At 41.5% G+C, this 21,762-nt stretch overlaps 1 protein-coding gene across 7 annotated transcripts in view; it reads left to right on the forward strand.

The window, feature by feature from the left end:
• Positions 1 to 21,762, forward strand: part of IQGAP2 (IQ motif containing GTPase activating protein 2) — a 126,950-nt gene that overhangs the window by 49,340 nt on the left and 55,848 nt on the right. For all 7 annotated transcript variants that reach the window (XM_040089651.1, XM_040089652.2, XM_040089655.2 and 4 more), the window contains exons 3-5: positions 16,058 to 16,214; positions 17,342 to 17,419; positions 19,125 to 19,201. In XM_040089651.1, the coding sequence (XP_039945585.1) occupies positions 16,058 to 16,214; positions 17,342 to 17,419; positions 19,125 to 19,201 (312 nt within the window). The remainder of the gene's footprint in view (positions 1 to 16,057; positions 16,215 to 17,341; positions 17,420 to 19,124; positions 19,202 to 21,762) is intronic.

Consider the following 21,762-nt stretch of genomic DNA (forward strand, 5'->3'; position numbering starts at 1 on the left):
ATTAGGAGAGCTAAGTGCAGACCCGATAATGCAAAACTAAAAAGGGTTGCAATGCATTCCTCTTTTTGTTTAAATATTTCAAGCTTCCACACAGACCTGGATCTACATTGCTTCGGTATTTCTAGGTGCTTTTGAGCGTTCTGCTTTGCCTTGACATGCACATTCTGCTCTTGGAAATCTCTGGCCATGCAAACTCACATGCGGTGAGTAGACCTGAAATGATCCCCGTGCTTAGACTGGAGTATCATGGTGACAAAATTTGTGGATTCAAAACAGAGTAACTGGAGGACTGCTGGGCAGCCTGGTGAATGCTCCTATAAGCATACACACTACTAATGGAAGTTGCTACAGTAATAAAAATTTACTGCTAGTCATCTTAAAATAGACTAGACTGAGTCAAAATTTTTGGGAAAAAACAAAACAAAACAAAAAACAAACAACAACAACAACAAAAAAAAAAAAAAAAACAACAAAAAAAAAACAAACACCACACACACACCAAAAAAAAAAAAACAAACTCAAAAAAACCCCACACCACAACCCAACTCTAGCTTTTTGAGAAGATGCCAGGTGAAGGCACTTGTAATTTCTGAAAATTAGAATTAAGTTTTCTTGTGCAGAAAACTTCCTTTTATTTTGTTATAGAAAATTAGGTCCCTTTGACAGAGGACCAAGGAGAGACTGAAATGTCTTCCTTAAAATGGAGAACTACAACTGTGTACTGTTTTTGTTTGTACATACAGTACTGCTATTTCATCTATTTAACATAAATTGATACAACACAAAGACAGCTTCTGAGTTGTGGCCACTGTTGAATGGTGGTATTTGGCAATATAAAGGCAATGTTTTAAGTTTCGTCCACCATAATTTTCTAGTTAAACTCCTAAAAGTAAAGGCAGATATGTGGTTACTGCTATACAGCAAATACTTTAATGTAATGTAATGTACGGTGCTGTCTCTCAAGTAACCTCTCAAATATCTTAATTTAAATTAAAAAAAAATAGTCCATGTAAAGTTTGTGTTTTACTTAGAGCCCCAAATGATTTAAAAATTTGCATATAGGAAAATCTAATTAACCTTAACACCCAACATGAGAGAGATTGGGAGTTTACCATTTGCATGTGAGCGCAGTCACTAATAGAATGCATATATACTGAAATCAGTTCAAAAATGCAATGCATAAAAACCCTGAAAACTTTCTGGAAAAAAAAAAAAAATCAAAGTTTAGTCTCCCTCTTAATCTAGAGTATTCTTGACTCTCTTGCTTCACACAGTTGGTGTTTCTCTATTCAGCTGGTGCAAATACTTCACCCTGAGATATGGTATGCTGCAGAGGCAGGAGGGTTTTTTTTTTTCAAAGCAAACCAGAATGGAGCAGAGAGGCAGTGTTTATGTAAAGTAAGCTGTGTGAAAGGAGTGTGCTATAATTCAAGAATAACATATACATTTTAAAATGCAGAATTAAGTTGCTCAGGATTTTGTTAACAAGTTGTTTGTATTTTAGGACTACATCTACCGCCAGAGTGATATTGAAAAGACATCTTGTCTTTCACTTAACATGTTTGTAAATCAGTTGTAAAGGAAAAAAATCCCTTACTTCTGAAGAAAAATTTCTTGCACTCTTTCCCTGACCTGCCACAGTGAAGACAAAGCACTTTTGTGCTGATATATAGAAGAGAATAATTTCCAGCTCCTTGTCTGAGAGAGGAGGAAATCTTTGAATTAGGACTTTATGCCATCTGTATGCTGGGCACATTCCACTATTTTTTGTAGGACTAAGAGAAGTAAAGATCATGTACTTGCCATGACCAGTAGATGGGTAGAAGCAATAGTCTAGTGTTTCTTTCAAAGACATGTTCACCATCTGTTACTGTGCATGAATATAATGTATTTTTCTTGAATGGCACCACAAGGTGTAAGATGATTAGTGGAAGAGCAGTTGCTGTTAAACGTTTTGATTTCCAGTAGTTATCAAATGAGCTGATCAAACTTGCTGCTCCAGTAGGGGCTGTGCATCCCATTAGCCTGAGCTTTTTTTTTTTTCCCTTTTTTTTTTTTTTTTCTTTTTTTTTCTTTCATGCGCGTCCCCAGCCCACATCTTAGTGACACCTTGATGTGCTTGCAGACAGTGCCCTGTGGCAATAGGGAGAGAGGTTGGGCAGGTGTTGAGTCACTGGATGGGCAGCACTGGGGTTTGCTCGGCTCTCGAATGCCCTTCTGCCCTTCCTTTTCCAGACTGCCATCCCCTGGGTGCTTCTATGCTGGCATCAAAATTCTTTAAATATCTTTATGTGCATATCTATAAACATTCTCCCCCCTTATATACTGGATTTACAGGTTATATTATAGAATTCAGTAGTGCTGTGTTTGGTTTCTTCAGTACAAATTATTATTCATCCCCTCCATGAGAGGCCTGCTTCTGCCAGACCCATAACAGCTGAAATACGGTTTTGATTATTTTCTTTTTTGAGCAGAGCATTTAGCGTGCTATTGCTATTGCATAGTCTCAGTAGGGCTTACCCCACGTGTGGTGTTGTGGAGGCAGCATTGCAAGGAAGGATATGCAGGTATCTCCTGAGCGCAGTTTTTGAATTTTAAGGGACTGGACCTTTGACTTGGATGAACCTCTTGGTAAGAAAGTGTGTTGAAAGCAGCTGAATGCTGAAGTTGCAAATATTTGGGCTATTTGAGAACTTGATGCTACGGAAGATGGCACAAGGTATTAATTGGCAACTAGGTGGAATCCTGCTTTTCTACTTTGGAGAAACTCCCTTATTGTAGTGTGGTGATGAAAACACTGCCAGCCTGGGGAACTTGGAAATGGCTGCCTGCACAAGTGTCTCCTGCTTGCACTAGGAGCAGACGAAGTTCTAGTGGCTGACTATGTGACGAGGGAACAAAAAGGGCAAGAAGACTGTGCTTGTTCCCTTTTCCGCTGTCTGAAGTAGATGAAAGCTGTTGAGAGGGCCTTTGGGTATTTTTGCTGCCCAGTGAGAGAAAAACAACTTGCACCTCTGCATAGGAAACATCTGCTTTGGTGAACATGGAATTTCTGCTGGGTTTTTCATTTCATTGCAAGGACACTTGCACTCCTGAAATCAAAGAGTGTAACTCTCATGTTCAAAATTAAGAGCAACTGGGCTGTTAAGTTTCTTTGAATATACATATTAGTTCTGAGGAAGAAGGGTATGGAGACATTTTGACTATATTGAATTTCATATGAAAAGCTGAACTAAATATGCTATTTAAGGATTTGGCTGGATTTCAAAGGAAATGTGCAGAAGTTCTGCAAGGCATACTTTTTAAATCTTACATGAAGGGGGCTGACTAGGGACGAAGGTAGGTGCTCAGAACTTTGTATTCCTTCAGTTTCAACTTGCATCTGTTGGAATATGTGCACAATTATGCTAACACTCTCTTTTGGGGTCTTCCTTCTCTTTGTAAGTTTCTCTTGAACAATTTTAGATTCACTATTTCAGCCAAATCTGATGTGATCCTCAGGCAATTTCCCGCCCCTGGTTAAGCATCTCTTCCAGTGCTCTTGTTCAGACTTCTGATAATTGAGTTGATGGGACGGTAGGGATCTCGCGTATTCCTAAGAGTTTGGCAACTCTTATTTTTGCTGGGGCACAGCTGCATCTTGTTGTCGACCTGGGCCAAGGTACAGAGCCCTCCACACTCCTTTAAAGCCTCAGTCATCATTGTCTACCAGGCCTTTCCTTTCCTACTGTAGATCTGTCTGTCCTGGTGTTCATCCTGTGGGTTTCCCTTATCTAGCTTCTGCTGTGGTTGGCGCTTCCTGTCCATTTCTCTTGTTGGCAGGATCTGTTTGGCATGGTGACAGTTCCATTTCTCTTCCTCTCCCCTGGCATATGGCTGGTGTCCTCACACCCTGCACTGCTGCCTTGCTTGTCACTCGTGGCTGATTGATGCTGCAGGGGAGATTGCCATGAGAGCCAGCAGCATCACCGCCCTCTCACGTGAGCCTTCATCCCAGCCCTGAGCCCTGCTCAAAGCACACAGAAACAGGCTCTGTCAATTAACAGGGGAAAGGGGGGATCCAGCTTTTGTGGTGAAGCAGGATCTTCCTCGAGTGCATGAACAGCACTGTGCAGGTGCTGTGTTTGACTGGCACAAAGTGTAGAGGAAGGGGCAGAGGAAGAAAGGGAGTAAATTCACAGGTCAAAATAGCAACCTAAGTCGCTTGGGTCTCGCTGGAGGGTTGAGGGTTAACAGGTTGTGATGGTTTGCTGATTAACTTGATCAAAGTAACTAGGTCATTAATAGGCTTGGCAGCAAGGTAAATTGACTTAAAATATCTTTTGGTTCAAGTTCACAGGTACAGGGGGTTTTTTGTCTGTGTTAAATTGCTAGCTCACTGCAGATTAGAGGCCCTGAGATTACTGCTGCTTATGAAGAAAAGGTTCTGTAGGAAAGTGCTCCTGTAAAACATTTTGGTGTTTCTTCTTTCTTCTTGTCTTTCTGTGACATTAATAAAGTGAGCTATACCAGCCTGAAAATTAGTTTCCTTATGAAAGAGGGCTGATAAAGATGCCTGCGTGTCTGCCCTGTGTTTCACTTTGATTTCAAAATAAAACTGACTGGCACTACTTCCATTTTCTAAGACAGGTTTTAAAGTTAATTTCTGTGCCTGAAAGCTGCTGGAGGTGGCACAGGAGCATTTCCAAACAGGGCACTGTGTTGGTTGAAAAAGTCTCTATTGAGCTTCTGTGCAGCAGTTTTTATTTTCCAGAAATTATTTCTAGAGAAATAGATGAGCAAACCTTTGTGCAGCTAACAGTTTGCTAGAGGGTTAGAGCCTGCTGAAACCACACTAGGAACAGAGATATAGTACATAAGCTCCACAAATGGTTTGAAATAGTGTCTAAAACTTGTCAGTTTTTCCCTCGGATTTTAAAATTCTTGCATCTTTATTTCCTCTTTGTGCGTGAACAAGAATACAAAGAAGAACTTTGTTTTACATTTGCCACTCTGCATAAAACGCTGTGGTTTCTCCTAAGTAGTTCTCAAACATCCAAAATAGAGTTTAAGAAGACTTTTCTCGCGTGTGGCATCTTGTGCTTAAACAATGTGACCAGTAGTGGTGATAGCGTTCTGGCTGGGGTTGTGTAGCTGCTGTGTGCTCCACTTGGCTTGGGCTGCCCCTGGCAAGGAATTGCCTGCCTCTTTGCTTTTCTGCTGCTGGTTGACACGATGACACTGAATATCCAGGGGCATTCACTGGCTTTCCTGAGTGGCAGCTGCAGTGGGAATGGTGTTACAGGACATTGGAGCCTGGGTCAGCCACAGACATGTGGTTCTTGTGTTTCTGGGTCAGCTAGCCAGACAGTGAGGGCTGCCTGGGGATGGGAGCCAGCCAACAATTTAGGTGCTGATAGATGATTTAGCCATTCAAAACAAAACACTGAAGTACTTTTTTTTTTTTTTTTTTTTTTTTTTTTTTTTTTTTTTTTGCTTTTGCTTTTTGACAGGCTAGAAGAGAACATTTTATATTCTGGTACTTGGAGTCAAGGTGGTGGCAAGGGAAGGGTGTCCCCAACTGGTTCTAGATTCCGTAAGGCAGACTTGATACACCATTGACATGTTTGTGGCCTTTGAACCCAATGGTGTCCCAGCAGCCTGCTTTTGCCAGTCCTTCATGTCTTGTCTGGTAACTGGAAGGCTTTTAGCTAATTAAGTGTTTCTTGTCCCTCTCTTACTGTTCTGAGTAACTTGAATACTAGGGCATAGATGGTAGATTCTCATCACTTAGTGAGTGCTCTGATAGGGGTATATCACTGTTTGCTCTTGGAGAAGAGACTGTCCTGTGTTCACGGATGTTGGGGATGGTGATCTCAAAACCCTTAAACTGAAGTACTGTCACCAGACACTGGGTATTTGTTGCATGACATGATTAACTGCACTGTTAAATTTTCACCATGCTGATTACAATCGACGTTTTTTTCTTCCTAGCGTAGCATAGCCTTTGAACTACAGTTTAGCTTCCACACTGTCCTATTGCTACCTTAATGCATTAATATAATTCCTTAGTACATTCCTCATTCCAAGTGACTATTTTAGAGTTTTGCAGCTAAAACCTTGTTATACCACTTAATTTCTCCAGTCCATTTTCTTAAAGAATGGTTTTATTGCTATATCTCAAGTGCTATTTACGAAGATGTGTTTGAGACGCCAATTGCTATTTTATGTAGCATGTAGTTATATATGTTCTCAAGAAAAACCCCAATTTACACTGGGAAAATTACAGCCAGTTCTTCACCAAGAAGATGTTTACATATCATATAGAAATTCTGGTTATGACCCTTAGTGTAAAACAGTACTAACTTTCTACCTCAGGTCTGTGAACAAAACACTATGTAGTTTTGAAACTGGCAAAAAAGATACTGTCCTGGATGATCCAAAGCTTTGTTCAGCAGTTATTAGCTCATATTCTGATGATGAGGCTGCAGGACACTCATGAATATTTTTCCTGTTTTCTCTTATAGAGATTTTCTTCACCAGTGTAAAGTCATACCATTCATTTCTTCACTTTTCATTTCTTTGCGGATTATCAAATGCTCTTATACTGCTGCCTGCATTTTCCTTATCAATACCAGACTTGATTTGTGTGTATGTGCTCCTCAGAATTTTATAGATTGTTACTAAATAGGTAGGGGACTACTGTCTCTCCAGCCATGGAAAGTGGAGGAGAGCATTTCTTACATAATCATGGGAAGAAGTAAACAGGAAAAGGTAACTGTGTATGCTGTGCATGCTATATGTCACCTAAATGCCTCGGTTTTAACTTTATTCCTCAGTCTTGAGTTTCTTTTTGACATGGGACCAAGTTTGAACTCCTTGTTGCAGTTTTGTAGAGTTTACATAACACTAAATGCTTTGAACAACAGTTCAGCCTTTCACAAGCTGGCTCTTTCAGTCTTTTCACTACTTTAACATCTTGTTCTCTCATGCGTGGCTTTTAATTCTGATTTGGCTGCTGTCCTGCACCTTTCTTTAAAATCTCCAGCTGCCTGTCCAGTAGATGTATGTCCTGGGTTATTTTATAGTACCTGAAGCCTTGTTGCTAGTTGCTTTCACAAAATGAACCTTTGTCAGATATTAGACAGGAAAATATAAATGTCCACATCTGATCCAGTGGGCTCGAACTGTTCAAGGAGTCAGAACAGTACTCTGCATCCTTCCATGCTCAAGTTTGGGCTCCTCCTCTGCCACAGGTCCTCTCTGTGGCCTCAATGCAATATTTAGTCTGCAGCTCCTCTGAGGGTTTCTGCTGATCCAGCTGTGTTAGTTGTCAATATTGAGGTCTGCAGGCAGAGCTGTCTCCTTCTGTTGTTGGTCTTGAATCACAGCCTTGACTTTAACACTTTAACACTTGTAAGAGCTTCTGTGTTTGAACCTACACTGGAGGTACTTTCCTGGGTGGCTTTTCTTTCCTAGAAAGGTGTGATGATTGTAGGCACTGTGGTGCTGTCCTCTCAGCTGCAAAGAAAGGTAATAGCACATCCCTCTGGAATGCTGAGGACTAATGCTTGCATGGAAGGCACTTCTCAGTGGTAAGGGGCAAACACATATAATACCAGATCTTGATGTAAAAATTCCTGCATTGCTTTGATGGTGTTTTTAGATATTCTTCCACATGTGGCTAGTTTGACAGCTGGTAAAAACAGCCCATCTGATGATGCAGTGGATTTTGGGAGAGGCTTATCTAAGGCGAGGCATGTTCCCTAATGGAAAGCTGTGATTTAGTTTCAGTAGAAACTTCATCAAAATGACTGTTGAATAGGTCACTTGATAGAGACTATAGCTCTATTTTCTATGGATTTGGATAGGAATTACTGCCATGGCAGGGTGTGGGCTCTGGGTAAAGATTGTGATTTAAGATTAGTGGGACTATTGTGTGAAGGAGGTGTGAAGATTATTATCTCCAGGACCCAGTAGGTTATTTTACTGCCCCATTTCTGAGGCTTGCCAGGGGCATACATTTTCTTCTGAAGTGGATTGCTTGGAAGACTATGAGATTATTCCAGGCCAGAACCTTTTAAATTGCTAAGTCTAAAATACCATATGCTGTTTTAAGAGGGTGCCCTAAACTGCATTACTATACTGTAGCTATAGAAGACATAATAGAGCAAAGCAAACTTCTGTAGCCTGTAGCAAGACAGTATAATGTGAAAGTCTAAATTGCAGTCTGCAGTGTTTTCCTTAAGCAAACTGTGTGTTTGGGGGAATAACTTGTTTTGCAACATTTCCACATGTACAAATGCTGTATATAAATGCTTTTATTGCTGTGTCTGCTCCTGCTTGTCAAATCAGTGCCTATACAGATTTGTGAAAAACTACGTTTAGGTTAAATTATATACCAAACTCATCTTCTTTTCAGAGAAAAGCACTGTTTTATTTATAGGGAGACCCTTTGTATGTTTGGATGCGGTACTTGTTATAGAGCTTCTGTCTGCACTACCTAAAAATCGCATTAGTGATTTGAGTCTGTCATCTGTCTGAAATTATGCTTTCCAGGGAGCCACTGAGCCACCACTGCCAGACTAACACAGGAAATACTTGTGTTTCTGCAGTTGTGTCTCTGCTGCCTGTTGGAAGAGAAGGCTATTAAAACTGGTCTAGACACTGCAACTGGGTGATGCATGTCAATCTGAGTTGCGTTAACTTAGTTGCACAGGTTTTGCAAGATTTTTAGTGCTATTCTGTTCCATCCTTTATTTCCCCTTCTCATTCAAATGAAAATCCAGTTCTTCACATAAAGAAAGGGCTACTTCAGACCATATGACCAGCAGATAATTTTCCTCTCCTGAGACCTTTGAACACAGACTTAATAATTCCACCTCATTTGCTCAGGTAACCTGTTGAGTACTGTTGTTTCTGCTTAGAAGAATTAAGTGAGGTTTCTTAAGGACACATATTTGCTGTGGTTAATCATTCTCCACCACCATGGTGAGCTCTCTTCCTGGCACTGCTCTTCCTACTGCCTCTTCAGCTTTCTTCTCCAGACCGTGGCTGCTTGAAGCCAGGCCAAGAGCTGGGGGAAAAGATGAGGAATCTCCGCGGCCATCAGCCTGGGCTTTGCTGGCCCCCCACTCGAGCACCATTATCTCGAACGGCAGTCCTGGAGTTTTGTGGTTGATACCCAGTGCTAAATCTTAACGTCTCTGCAAGGAGACGAGGCAGAAGAACGAAACCTTTCTGGATTCTGAGGTTAAGGACTCTCCTGGGACACACACACAGTGTATTGCTGTTGTCAGCTGTGGTGTTGGTGGAGAGTCTCCACGTCTTTTCTCCACCAAAAGATTGCTGAGTAAACAGGACTCTGCTGCTGCTGGGCGCAGCCTACAGTGGCAGTGGGGCCGTGTCAGGGCTCCAGAGCCAGCTTCCTGAGCAGCACCTTGCCTTGTGGACTTTAATCACTGATTAACCCACATAAAGGGCGGCTGGAATCAGATTAAACCAGCGCACAGTATCTGTGCTGCCATCTTGTGCACCAGAGTTTTATAACACCTTCAAGATTATTTTGTAAATATGGCACTGTTGTCATGGCAGCAGAAATCTGGTGTGGAAAAATGTTGCTGACATGATTTATCGCTAGTTTAGGGTGCTGTGCAGGTCAGGCAAGGCGTCACTGCTCCTAGCTTCTGCTTATCTGAATGGAATATGAAATGCATCAGGAGGGCTTTGATCAGGGAAATGAACGTCGCAACAAACCTCACGCTGGCATGCATAGCTCAGCTAAAAGCAGAAATGTGCAGTGAGGTCTGTATTGTTTTCACATTTATACACTAAGAACCTACACACGGATGTCTCACAGTTTTCAGTGCAGCTCTTGCTGAAAGTCAGTATCCTCCCTGGTGAAATCATGATGGTAGAACGTTGAGATGCTGTTAAATCTAACACTAGCTGGAGACTCAAAGACACGCAGCTTTGAATTTGATCCAACTTACAGAAGTGTAAAAAAATTGGCAACTGCAAGTTTATCCAAAATTTCTTACTAAGGCGTTTGACATTTTCTTTATGTGCTGAAGTTCTGAGACCTGGTGTAACCAAGTGATTCATGGTGAATTCCATGTTGTTGCCTTCATATTACCTCTTGTATGTAACATGAGAGAACTGGTGACTGGGGTGACCTACATCACACCTTCCTTCACCCTGCTGCTGTGGTGACCCACAATCACAAAATCTGATTTCTTTCAGGCAAGTTCTCAGGATGGGTAAAGCTTTAGATGCAGTGGACACTCTCTGGAGTATGAATTTAGATCCTCAAATTTAGGAGGTGATGTTTCCATGGTGTCTGGCTTCAGGCATAAGTTGGCATCAGTAGCTCTGACTTGACCTAAGAGAAGTCATCATCTTTCTCCCATCTGCAAGAAAGATTTGGGGCTGAAAAGGGGTGTGAAGAAAGTAATTTTTTCAGCTACCTGTCCTACTCTCCACAGCATGAATGTCAAGCCTCCAAAGTCACCCACTTTTTTTAATGCAACTGATAGTTTTTGCTGTGATGGTATTCAGATCTTATGTATCTATTTTCATGGAATGGCTGGAAGCTTTGCTTGCTTTTCCTCTGGAAATAGCCTGTGGTTCTTTGTGAAATAACCTTTCCCTAAGTTTTCTGTTTTAGGAGATGTATCATACTAAAACTTGCAGTATAATGAGAACAAATTCCAAAGTTAACATACAGGTTTTCCTTGTAAACAAATCAACATTACCACCACCCCACTGCTCAGCCAAGGAACACACCTAGGTTGCTTTGGCTGCTGTCATCCTCCTTTTATAAAACAGTATTTAAGGGAATGTTGGCAGCTAGAAGAAAATTATTTTTTTTTAAAAAACAAATGAAAATTTAAGAGCTGAGATTTCTTAATAAATCTATAGATTCAGAAGCCAGAAACCTAATAGTGTGGAATTCTAAATTATGAGTTCACATGCTTCAGACAGTTGTATATTTCTGAATATCTCCGAGTAAAAGTTTTGACTTAAAACACTTCTACCTCTTCTCCGACATTTAAAGCTAGAGTCTAACATTCTGCTTTGGGTCTCATTGTGGTTACTGGTATTTTCTAACAAAAAGATCTTTTCCTTTGGAATAAGTTTGCCACATTGTACTCGCTGGGTCAGCAGTCTGTTTAACTTCGCTGAACTAGATGGAAAGGCTGTGGCTGTGACCAAGGAGTGTAATAAGAGAGTGGTATCTTAGTTTTATCTTGTCTTTACTACGATTTTTCCACAGCAGCATGCAGGGTTCTGAGCTTTGGCTCTGGAGTTCCATTCTTTGAAGGTCTGCTTCCCACGGGGTACAGACCTGGTGCCCTTGGATCTACATCTTGCAGCATAAATCTGAAAGGGCAAGGCAGCAAAAGTATAAATTTTACTGCACAATTGTGTGCTGAATGTGATGGGCTTTGGGTGGGTTGCACAACGTTTCCTCTTTTCTCTGCTGAACATTGACTCCAGCATTTCCAGTCTCCTGCCCTCTGTGTGTGTGTGCTTTGCTGACCACACAGACGCCAATGACAACTTCAAAACTGGTTGAGTTCGTAGTGCAGCCCTGTTGCTTCCAGTTCCTTCGACCTTGCCTTGAATGAGATTCAGCAGGGGTTTTTGCTTTTAAAATGCACTCTGAGCCAATTTTACTGCCGCTGTTTTCACAGAATGACAGAATGGTTAAAGTTGGGAGGGACCACAGTCAATCATCTGGTCCAACTTTCCTGATCATTCAGGGTCATCCCAGGGCACATTGCACAGTATGGAGTCCAGACAGCTCTTGAATATCTCCTGTGAGGGAGACTCCACAACCTCTCTGGGCAATCTGTTCCAGTACATGGTGAAATGTGGAAAATGGATCTCCTGGCGAGTGGCGTGTTGTTTGCTGCTCCTCAGTCTGGCACAGAAGTCATCATTGTTATCTTGCCAGAAATTCACCGCTGAACAGCTCTGCCGTGGTTTGTCAAGAGTTAAAACAGAACTGAGCAAAGCAAAAGGGAATTGTACCTCAGTACTCACTCCAGGCTGACTCTCTCATAGTGTGTATTGGAACTGAAGTTTTGGAGATATATTTTCATTGATCAGGTCTAGGTTTGCTTTTTTGTCTAAGGCAAATCCTTTGTTTCTGTCTTGGCAAGTACTGCAGTGTTATGAAAATCAAAGTGGGCTGTCCTTAAGCATTCCCAAGTATCTATCTTTAGGAAAATACCTGCTTATGCATGTTTTATCCAAACAGTAAGATTAGAACTGGCATGGGTACCTCTGTAGGACTGTTGGGATGATTGTTAATTTTAGATGGTACTACCCAGAACTTCAGTGATGCTGTATGCTTCACTCTGCTTCCTGAGGCTTTTGTCCCTCCACCATGGAGGGGGGTTTGGGTTTAGCTTAAATGAGTGACCAAATAAACCAGAATGTTCACCATTGTGTCAATTTTTCATGGCCTACCTCAGTCAGTAAGTTAAGGTTGTTAAAAGTACAGTTTGTGGGATTATATTGTTAAAAAAGGATGGTAGAAATGCATGTGCACATTTGATAGCTACAATAACCTTACTCTACAAGCTTCATACTGAAGGAAAACATATGGTCTAATACTGAGCTATAGACCCCTCATCACGTAGACCCCTTAACTACTTTTTTGGGCAACAGTTTCTGCAACAGACTTAAAGGTGATGCTGATGCTGCAGTTCTGTGTGCTCAGGAAAACAGCGGATGAGCCAAAAACAATGCTGCTTCTTTAGCCTTGAAGCAAAATAAATTGCTCCAAAGGTATCTATAAATCCTTACTGTCATGTGGATATTCCCTGTTTCACTTAACGAAACAAAAGTAGAAGCATTTCTGGTCTTCTCAGTCCTGTCTGCTGCTGCTGTCTGTACCATGTCATATAAAAACCTTCATAAGCCCACCAAACTGTGTCTTCAAAAGCAGAACCTCACAAGGCTGGAAGTAATGGCTCTTTCTGTTTAAAACCGCAATTGCCTTTTAACCGAATTGGTGTAAAGGGAACAAAACTTCTGTAATTGCAAGAAGCGTTGGGGAGAAAAGTTCTGGTTGACAGGAAGCTCACCATGACCCAGCCATGGGCACTCCCAGCCCAGAGCGCCAAACGTGTCCTGGGCTGCATCCAGTGCAGTGTGGGCAGCAGGGCCAGGGAGGGGATTCTGCCCCTCTGCTCTGCTCTGCTGAGACCCCACCTGCAGAGCTGCATCAGCTCTGGGCCCCCAGCACAGGGAAGATGTGATTTAGTTCGGCAGGCTCCAGAGGAGGGTTGCAAAATTGATCAGGGGGCTGGAGCACCTCTTCTGTGGGGACAGGCTGGGAGAGTTGGCGTTGTTCAGCCTGGAGAGGAGAAGGCTCTGCAGAATACTTATAGCACCTTCCAGCTGTTTGCATAACTAAGTTACAAAGTTGTTTGTATACTAGCGGGATTTAACTAAAAATCCCGAGGTTTTTCCTTCCTCTGATTAAACATGTACAGAGTGCAGTAAATCCTTTCACAGTAGATCTTGTTGTAGCTAAGTTCTGCAACTTCCAGACATTGGTAAAATGTATCTTATGTGTAATACAGCAGTAGCTGTGTTCTCAGTCTTGGGACACTGATTACCAAATGCTGTTAGTTGCCCTGTTGCAGACCCCTAATAAAGATTTCTGGCTATAAATGGAAAGAAACTTTGCATCTTTTGGGTCTGCTGCACTCAGTTCTCTCTAGTTTTTCCCCTCTTTTTTTCCACTGAGTTACTAGCATTCTCCTTCTCAAAATATATTTATTCCCTTGTACATTTATCTGGACTTATTGGTTTGACAGTTATGTTCCACATTACCTTTTTTCTTCTTTCTGGTTTCTTTTCATCCTCATACTGTTTCCTGTTTGCTCCTCAGGAACATTTACCCATTAGACACATAACCTCCCTAACTAGGGGGGTGAAAAAAAAAACCAAAAAACAAACAAACAAAAACCACCACACCCCAACAAAATTTTACTGTTGTTGAATTACAAGAACTTTGAAAAGCTGAGGGGTAGCTTTCACTTTGGATTAGCGTCTTATTTAGAGCTCAAGGAATTACCCAGTTTTATGTGTAAGTAGTAAATTTTTGCACTGGAAGGAAGAAATTTCAAATGGGCACATGTGTGTATCTTCTTCAAAAATAGTTCCAGTGCAATACTATATAGGTGCCTGGACTTAAGGTGTTAGGAAAACACTTCAACGAGACAACTGGGAATTAGAATTGCGAAGAATCCGGTGCACAGTACAAAATGCTGCTCTGGGCACACAGTTCATATCTCTGGAGATGGCCCATTGAACAGCAGAGTCAGCTGTGGCTCATGGTGAATACCCACTGTGGTTCAGCAAGCTCCTGATGCTTACGTGTACAGCTCTTTTTCTGGAAGACACATTCTAGAAAATAAGTTCTATAGAAAAAGCTAACTGGCTCAGGTAAAAAACATATTTGCCTAGAAGTACACTTTATTTGTATATTCTTCCTTGTCTTTTTTTGGAGAAGCCAACTGTGATGCCTTGGTGTACAAATTTATGCAGTTTATAAAATGCCATTTTGGGACTCCTGGCATGGACCCGTAACACGCTAACATGCACTGCAGGATAAAGCTGGGAAACTCATCAGGAATAATATTCTCCTCACTAAAGCAGCTTTTATACTGCAGAATACAGTTCTCCTAACGACACTCGCTCAGTGCAGTTTTGTGTGATACTGTGTTGGATTTATGGGTGTTGGTTTCCCAGAGAGCTATTTGAGTAGTCTGCACTTCAGTGAAACAACTTTTGTAAGTCCTGTAACAAATCCAAAAGTGGAATGGAGTAGAACATTAGTCTAGAGTTTTGATGTGAAACAAAGTTATGTAGTGAGCTTTCTTCTTCTACATGGTGGAGTGAAAACTGGCTCACTTTCAACCTGGATCCAAGATTTCTGGTTTCTGAAGTCACCCCTATGGAGGTGATGTTAGATTTGTAATGCTGTCTCACTTACACTGACACTGCCTTAGTTACAGTAAGCAAAGTGAACTAATGTCTTCAACTTTATTCTTGCCCTTCAACTTTCTTATTTGTATTGATATTAATGTCCTAAAAGCACAAGCATTTGACTAATCAAACAAACAACAACAACGAAAAACTACGGTGAAGAACTGAGCAGATTTAAAGCTCTTGTAATATGATTTAGCTGCTGGAAAGAAGAATAATATCACAGGGCCAAAACACTTAGACCACCAATGTAAGGAACTTCTGGACCAGTGATTGAGACACTAATCTTTCTTGGAAGCAATTTCTCTTGGCTACTCAGTATAAGCATACTGGATAACATGGTTTCATGTCTGTTATTTGCCTTCTGAACTGGTTATGCATTCAATTAATACATTGAGTTTTCTGTGTGGTACCATATCTATCACGTCTTAAGTCTCAAATGCATAACTGGTTTAGCGCCTTGCAGGATTTAGTCACTTGTCACTAACAACGAGCCTTGCTTCAACCTACTTACTGCCAGGCAGTTCTCAAATGTGTAAATTACCTTGGGCTTTTCCACAAGGCCCCAGTACTGCCTTTCATGGGTGAGAGAGGAGAGCTCCCATGCAGGAGGAGGATAACCCGCAGGAGCTGGGTGTTGCTGTGAGGTTCTGCTGCACAGCACATTGGCTACAGGAACCCATCTGACCCAGAGCACAACCCTTGATGCTCATGAGGTTCAGCACTGGCCTAGAAATCGCAGAGGTTTTATTTAATGCAAACATCAGGAATTACATCAGTTTTCTTCTAGTTTTCAGCTTAAATTACTGTTTATTCAAAAGCCTAGTACTGCTCAAAAGATTTGAGTTAGGCCCCTTGGGGTGTGAATACTTCAAAGCATGCTGTTTGCTTATTGATGGGTTGCAATCACAGATATGACCCTCTAAACATTTTGCTATGCCATGTGAACGAATATGAGAATTTTCTCCTTAGCCTTTGTCCTTCTCGGTTATAATTCCATTGTGCTGGTGACATGTAAAGTATGATAGTTGTAGGCAAAATCTCTAATGTTTCTCAAATGTCTCTGTAGATGGATGGAGGTCTGCTTGGATGAAGAGCTTCCCCCAACTACGGAACTGGAAGAAGGCTTAAGAAATGGTGTTTACCTTGCCAAGCTTGCAAAATTCTTTGCACCTAATGTGGTGTCAGACAAAAAGATCTATGATGTGGAGCAGGCACGCTACAAGGTAATAACTTTCTCAGTTCTCTCACCAGGATGACAAAACACAGTAATATTTGTCTTCTAGCTCTTACAAGATTCCCAAGCATAGCTGGTTGGCTTTCTGTATCTTTCTTTTAAGGCTCTAAGGACTAGATGCAAGATGCACAGCTGTAAGAAGCCTATGATAAATTAGAATTATTCTACCCTTAGAAAATATGTTTTGGTCTCGCTTCAAGTTTTTAAAGCCGCACAAATTACACTTCTGGCTCCAAGGAGAACATGAGCTTTGCAGCTTATAAAGTTATTTCTCATTAGGACTAGAAGTCAAAAGCAATTTGATAATTATTTCAAGCTCTCTTCATTTTGTATGGAAGCATATTTGAATTTCACTTAATTAAATCTCTGTGTTTATTTTATCAACTTTAACAACAGCAAGCAAAAAAACCAAGCTACCAGTAAGCGAGCTTAGCTTGTTCCCTGTGCAGACTTTTGCTAGCTCCAAGAATCTCGATAATACAGAAATATATAAACTCATATGCAGTAGTCCCACTATGGAATGCATTATCTCAACATGTAGAGGGTGCAGAAAAACTTTATGGTTAGGAATTCCAGTTAGATTAAAATGTTTCTCTTGAAAATGTCCAAAAACTTGAGAGATTGCTTCTTCTCTTTACCCTAAAAAATAACATTGAAAATAAAATAAAAAATACTTTCCCCCTTTATTCTTATGCTGCTTGCATAGACTTCAGGGAGGGTCAGGACAGGAGAACTGGAGAGTTCCAAGACTTCCTCATCTGTTCCTCATGATAGTGCTGAGCAGTGTTCTGTGTTTTGGTTCCTTGTCTTTGACATCCAGCCTCTACTCCCAAAGAATACTGAAGGACTGCACAAATTTCTACTGCATTCACAGTCCACCCTGATGGGTACAAATCTGGCTTATGTAACACGAAAGAAAGAGCTGAACGCAGTGTGGAGCTGTTGATGTGTTAGGATGCTTCATTAGCGGAATTGAAGCTGTTACACTTTGCTCTCTGGGTTCAGATAAGGGGAAATTCTGTGAACTCAAGGATATAAAACTGGGAAACCACAGGAGGATCAATAAGTAGAGAATTTGCTTAATGTGACTTCCATAATCTTTTACGTTTCCGATAGAGATCTGGCCTTCATTTTCGGCACACCGACAACACTGTGCAGTGGTTAAGAGCGATGGAGTCCATTGGTCTGCCTAAGGTAAGCCTTTAAATTTTAGCAAAGAGAGTGGCTCAAATTATTGGCTCGCTGAGATCCCCTTTCATCTGCTCGAGCATAAACAGTTCCTTACAGTAAGTCGACAGGGAAGGAAGAATCCAAAAACCAAATCTGAGGAGAAGGTAATGTGGAAAGCAGTGGGAGTGTCATTCCTGTGTTGCCGCTGCCGGTGTGTGTGGGCTGAGGCAGGGACGCTGTCAGTGTGTGAGCTAGCTCAAACACTTGATACTTACTGCTGATGCAGTCTCTGGGGGGTTCTGAAAGGAGTATGGCTTAAAACAGAAAACCTAAATATTTGCTTCCTTTAGGTTACCTCTTCACGTCGTGCCTCTCGCTGCCTCTTCCTCTTACTGTACGTCCCAGTTTCTCTGCCTCTACCCTGTTTCCAGACTGTTCTTGCACCCTTCAGTGCATCCACGTGACTGTGCTGCTGCTCTTCCTTCCTCCACCAGCTGCTTTCCTGGGTCACCTCTTATATTTACCTTCCTCCTTGCGCGTCTTCGCTTGTCATCTTCCCCCTCTGCTGCTGTTTCTGGGCACCAGTGAGTCTATTTTGGATGGAAATCCTCTAAGGAAGGGCTGTGTGCAAACACCTACGCTGCTTGTTTGTGCCTTTCTGGCAGCCGCTCACAGGCTGAGGCGAGCAGTTCCCCACCCTGGGGCTGCCTGAGGCACAGTGGGGACACTCAGGCAGCTGCTCGAAGGGTTAAATGGACTAATGGCCAGCTGCTGTAGGCAAGCTCACTGCAGGAGCTATAACCAGAAAAGGGCACTCATGACTGCCATCAGAAACGCCAGAGTAATGGGAAGGGGTCCTGCCCTTTCCAGGTCAGGCTTTTTTGGTTTTTTTTTTCCAGTTGAGTCCTTCAGCCCTCTGGTCAGCTGGCTGATATCCACCCTGCCACCCCTCCTCTGAAAGATTGCGTTTCTGTCGCAGAGGATGGTCATGGCCAAAAGCTTTCCTAATTCCCCTTCACAAAGCTGTTTTGAGCAAATGATGAAGAGGGCACTGTGCTCCTGACTTACTCAGTCCAGTCCTATTAACCATGGGACAGTGCAGCCCCGAGTGACCAGCCTGTGCTGGAAGCATGCTGCCAACTCTCACGGTTAACTAAGCCTTTTTATTATATTTTTGTGGAGAAACAGTGTTTAGTGACTGGGACCAAGGCCAGGAACAAATTACTGGTAGAACCAGAACTGGAACTTATGATGTGACTTCTTGGCTAAATTGCTTCATATTCCTCTCTCTAAATATCTTCCTTTGTAAATGATGTATTCACAGGGTTAGGGGTGCTGGAAATTAGAATTATGCATTTTTAAACCATACTTGATAGGTTTGGTTTGTAATGAGGCTTTGCAAATTGTAACTGCATTCCAGGTTTTGGGCGTCTGTAGAGGACAAGCACTGCTGGCTGAGCTCTTGCCAAAGGACATTTTCTAAAAATCTCGTTGAAATGCTGCCTGCTTATCTTCCTTTTTTCACCTCTTATTAAGTAGCTTTTATGCTTTATTAAGCTCCTCTTTATGAAAACTACTGATAAAGTTAAAATAACATCAGAAGAGATGTGACTCATAGCTGTATAAAAGTAACAGCCGAAATTCTGTTAATTTAAGGTACGGTTCTGCAGAGTAAATGTTTCTGCTCAGTAATAAGTCTTCTTTTAACCATGTGCTCTCTGCTTTTTAGATCTTTTATCCAGAGACTACGGATGTCTATGATAGGAAAAACATCCCTAGGATGATATACTGCATTCACGCTCTAAGGTAACTGCTGACAGGAATAAAAGTTATAGTAGCTGCCAAAGTTAGGAGTGTAAGTCTCGAAATGGCTTTAGGACAACCAGTATATCAAAATCTGTCAGAATTTACAAGTTCATTAGTTTTAAGCTGGAGACAGAAGTTGAATTTTTTTAAGGACTACTGAATTTAGCATGCACATCCCTCTCTCAGTAGTACACCTCCTTGCAAAATGCACATACAATTTCAAAACAAATACTTCAACAGAAATCGAACAAATTTACAGAAACTCAGCAAAACACTAGTACGACCATGGAGCAGACATGCTGATCAGAGTGAAAATAATGATGAACTGACGTTCTTTCTGCCCCAAAACAGAGTCAGTTAATTTCTATATTCTGTGGTAATTTATGTAAAAATGACGCATTCTCAAGGATTTCAAAATTCTGAGCAACTTGACTTTGCATCAAAAGTCAGAGAGGCTTTGACTAGACCATCGAAAGTAGTGATTAATTTTTTTTCATGTTCTGCCTTAAGTATTTTCTTGGGTTTAGCACAAAAACATCTGCCCTGTGCTGTCCCTGGTGTGAGGGGCAGTGTTGTTGGCAGACAGCTCCACCCTCCTGTGGCTCTTCTGGTTCATTTCCTGAATATAGAGACCTTTCCCTTTCAATACTTTTTGGCACTAATCTTTCAGAGAACGTAATTAACTTGCACCCCAAACTTTCTTCTCTGTTTCTAATGGTGTTCAAAGGCACATCAGCTGCCCCAGGGCTATCAGACAGAAACTATTCCACATGTGCTTTATTGAACCTTTTTGGGGGGCTAATCCTTGAAATTATGTGCCCATTCTTGCATTCTGGCATGTGCACTCCCTCCCAATAAACAGGACTTACCACTGAAGTTCACTGTATTTGCTCAACATGCCAGGTGTTCATAGCTGACAGCTCAGTATATTTTTGCCATCTTAGACAAGAGTTGCCCCTTGAAATTATTGTATTTGGTGTAAAATTAACTGGGAAGTGACGTGACACCAGGGCTGTTTGAGGGTGGTTCTTGCCTGTAACTTGGTAGTGCAGTCTGTTCTGACACCGGGACTTGTGTAAGCTTGAAGTGATTTCCTGAAGAGGATGAGTGTGGCTGTAACCTTACTCAGGCTGACTCAGCCCCAGCCCTGTTAGGGCCAGCTCAAACATATTGCGGGAGATGCAAGAATACATTTAATTTTTCTAATATGTGCTCCCTCATGTATATAGGACATTATTAACTGTGGATTTGAACGCCTGCACAAGCAACAACTCCATCAAATATCTTCTTAATATCTGCCTTATGATTGCAATGGCAATAATTCCTATCCTGAACTGAGGTTTACAATGGATTGACCTATGGTAAAAATTTTCCTTTCTCCATATTGGCATGCCCCAGGATTTATGCAGTACCAGAATTAGTCTCAGCTTTCACTTCCAAGTTCGTCCTGTTTAAGTTACTTTTTTTGATGCATATCAACACAAAGCTCTAACTCTGTATCTCTGTACTTAGTATATTTTTGAAGGGGTTTTTTTTAGTGCTATTATTTTAGAAATGGACTTTATACCAAATGTGTCATGCCACAATGAAGGGGAATAGGCCTAGAATGTTTTTATTTATGATGCTTTCCCATGAGATGGTAGGCCCCTGTGCCTGCATCCTGTACAGGATGTAAGAACAGAAGAAACAATGATTGAGCTTTATTTATTTCCATACCTTTTTCTAAAATGCATGCCAGAAGTCCTTCACAGAAGTCTTTCAAATCAAACTTCAATCTCAGTGTTGAATGGCATGCAAGCTACATTGAAAGCTGTCTGGAAAAGAACAGAATTAAGCACAGGGTGCTTTGCTTGGCCAGCAGTGCTCCCAGGCGGATTGGCACCAGAGGAATGCTGAGCTGCATCCGAAATGTATTTTCGAGATCTGAAATAATAACATTTTTCAGTGAAGGTTATTGGCTGTTTATTGTTTTGGTGGTCTGCTGCTGCTAGAAGGCCTGAAGATGGAATGGGTACTCTGAGCTTGATGGTTTGAATATAGCTTTAGGATATGTCGTGATGCGAGTCTGAAATTAAGACCATTGCATTTCAAGCACGTGGGATGACTTGTGCTGTCAAATATAACACTGCTCTGGCCAGGAAGGAGTGACTTAGCGTACAATTTCTTATTATATTCCTGTTCAATGTAATTGCCTCTTGCTTTTCTCTCGCTGAAACATCAATACTTAAAGTACTGACCGGGACAAACGCCAGGAAGAAATTAGTGGTAGAACCAGAACTGGAACTCCTGGTCCTGACCTGAAAAGTACAAAGGCATAGAATCCATTATTTCATTATTTGCACCTTTTTTGTGAAAGCAGATTTGAGTTTGGTTTTTTTTCCTGCACTAAATGAGGTTAAGAACAGCTTAAATTAATATGTCAACAGTGATTCTTCTTCATACACAGCAGTGCTTGGATATATTTTTTTCCCTGTGTCTTAGTTTGAAAGAGAGTTGTCTGCCAGGGAAATCTGGAGCCTCCCTTGGAAAGGAGAATGTGAATCCCCTCCCTTCGAATTATT

The sequence above is a fragment of the Hirundo rustica genome, chromosome Z, assembly GCF_015227805.2.
Source record: "Hirundo rustica isolate bHirRus1 chromosome Z, bHirRus1.pri.v3, whole genome shotgun sequence".
In the NCBI taxonomy this organism is placed as follows: Eukaryota; Metazoa; Chordata; class Aves; order Passeriformes; family Hirundinidae; genus Hirundo; species Hirundo rustica.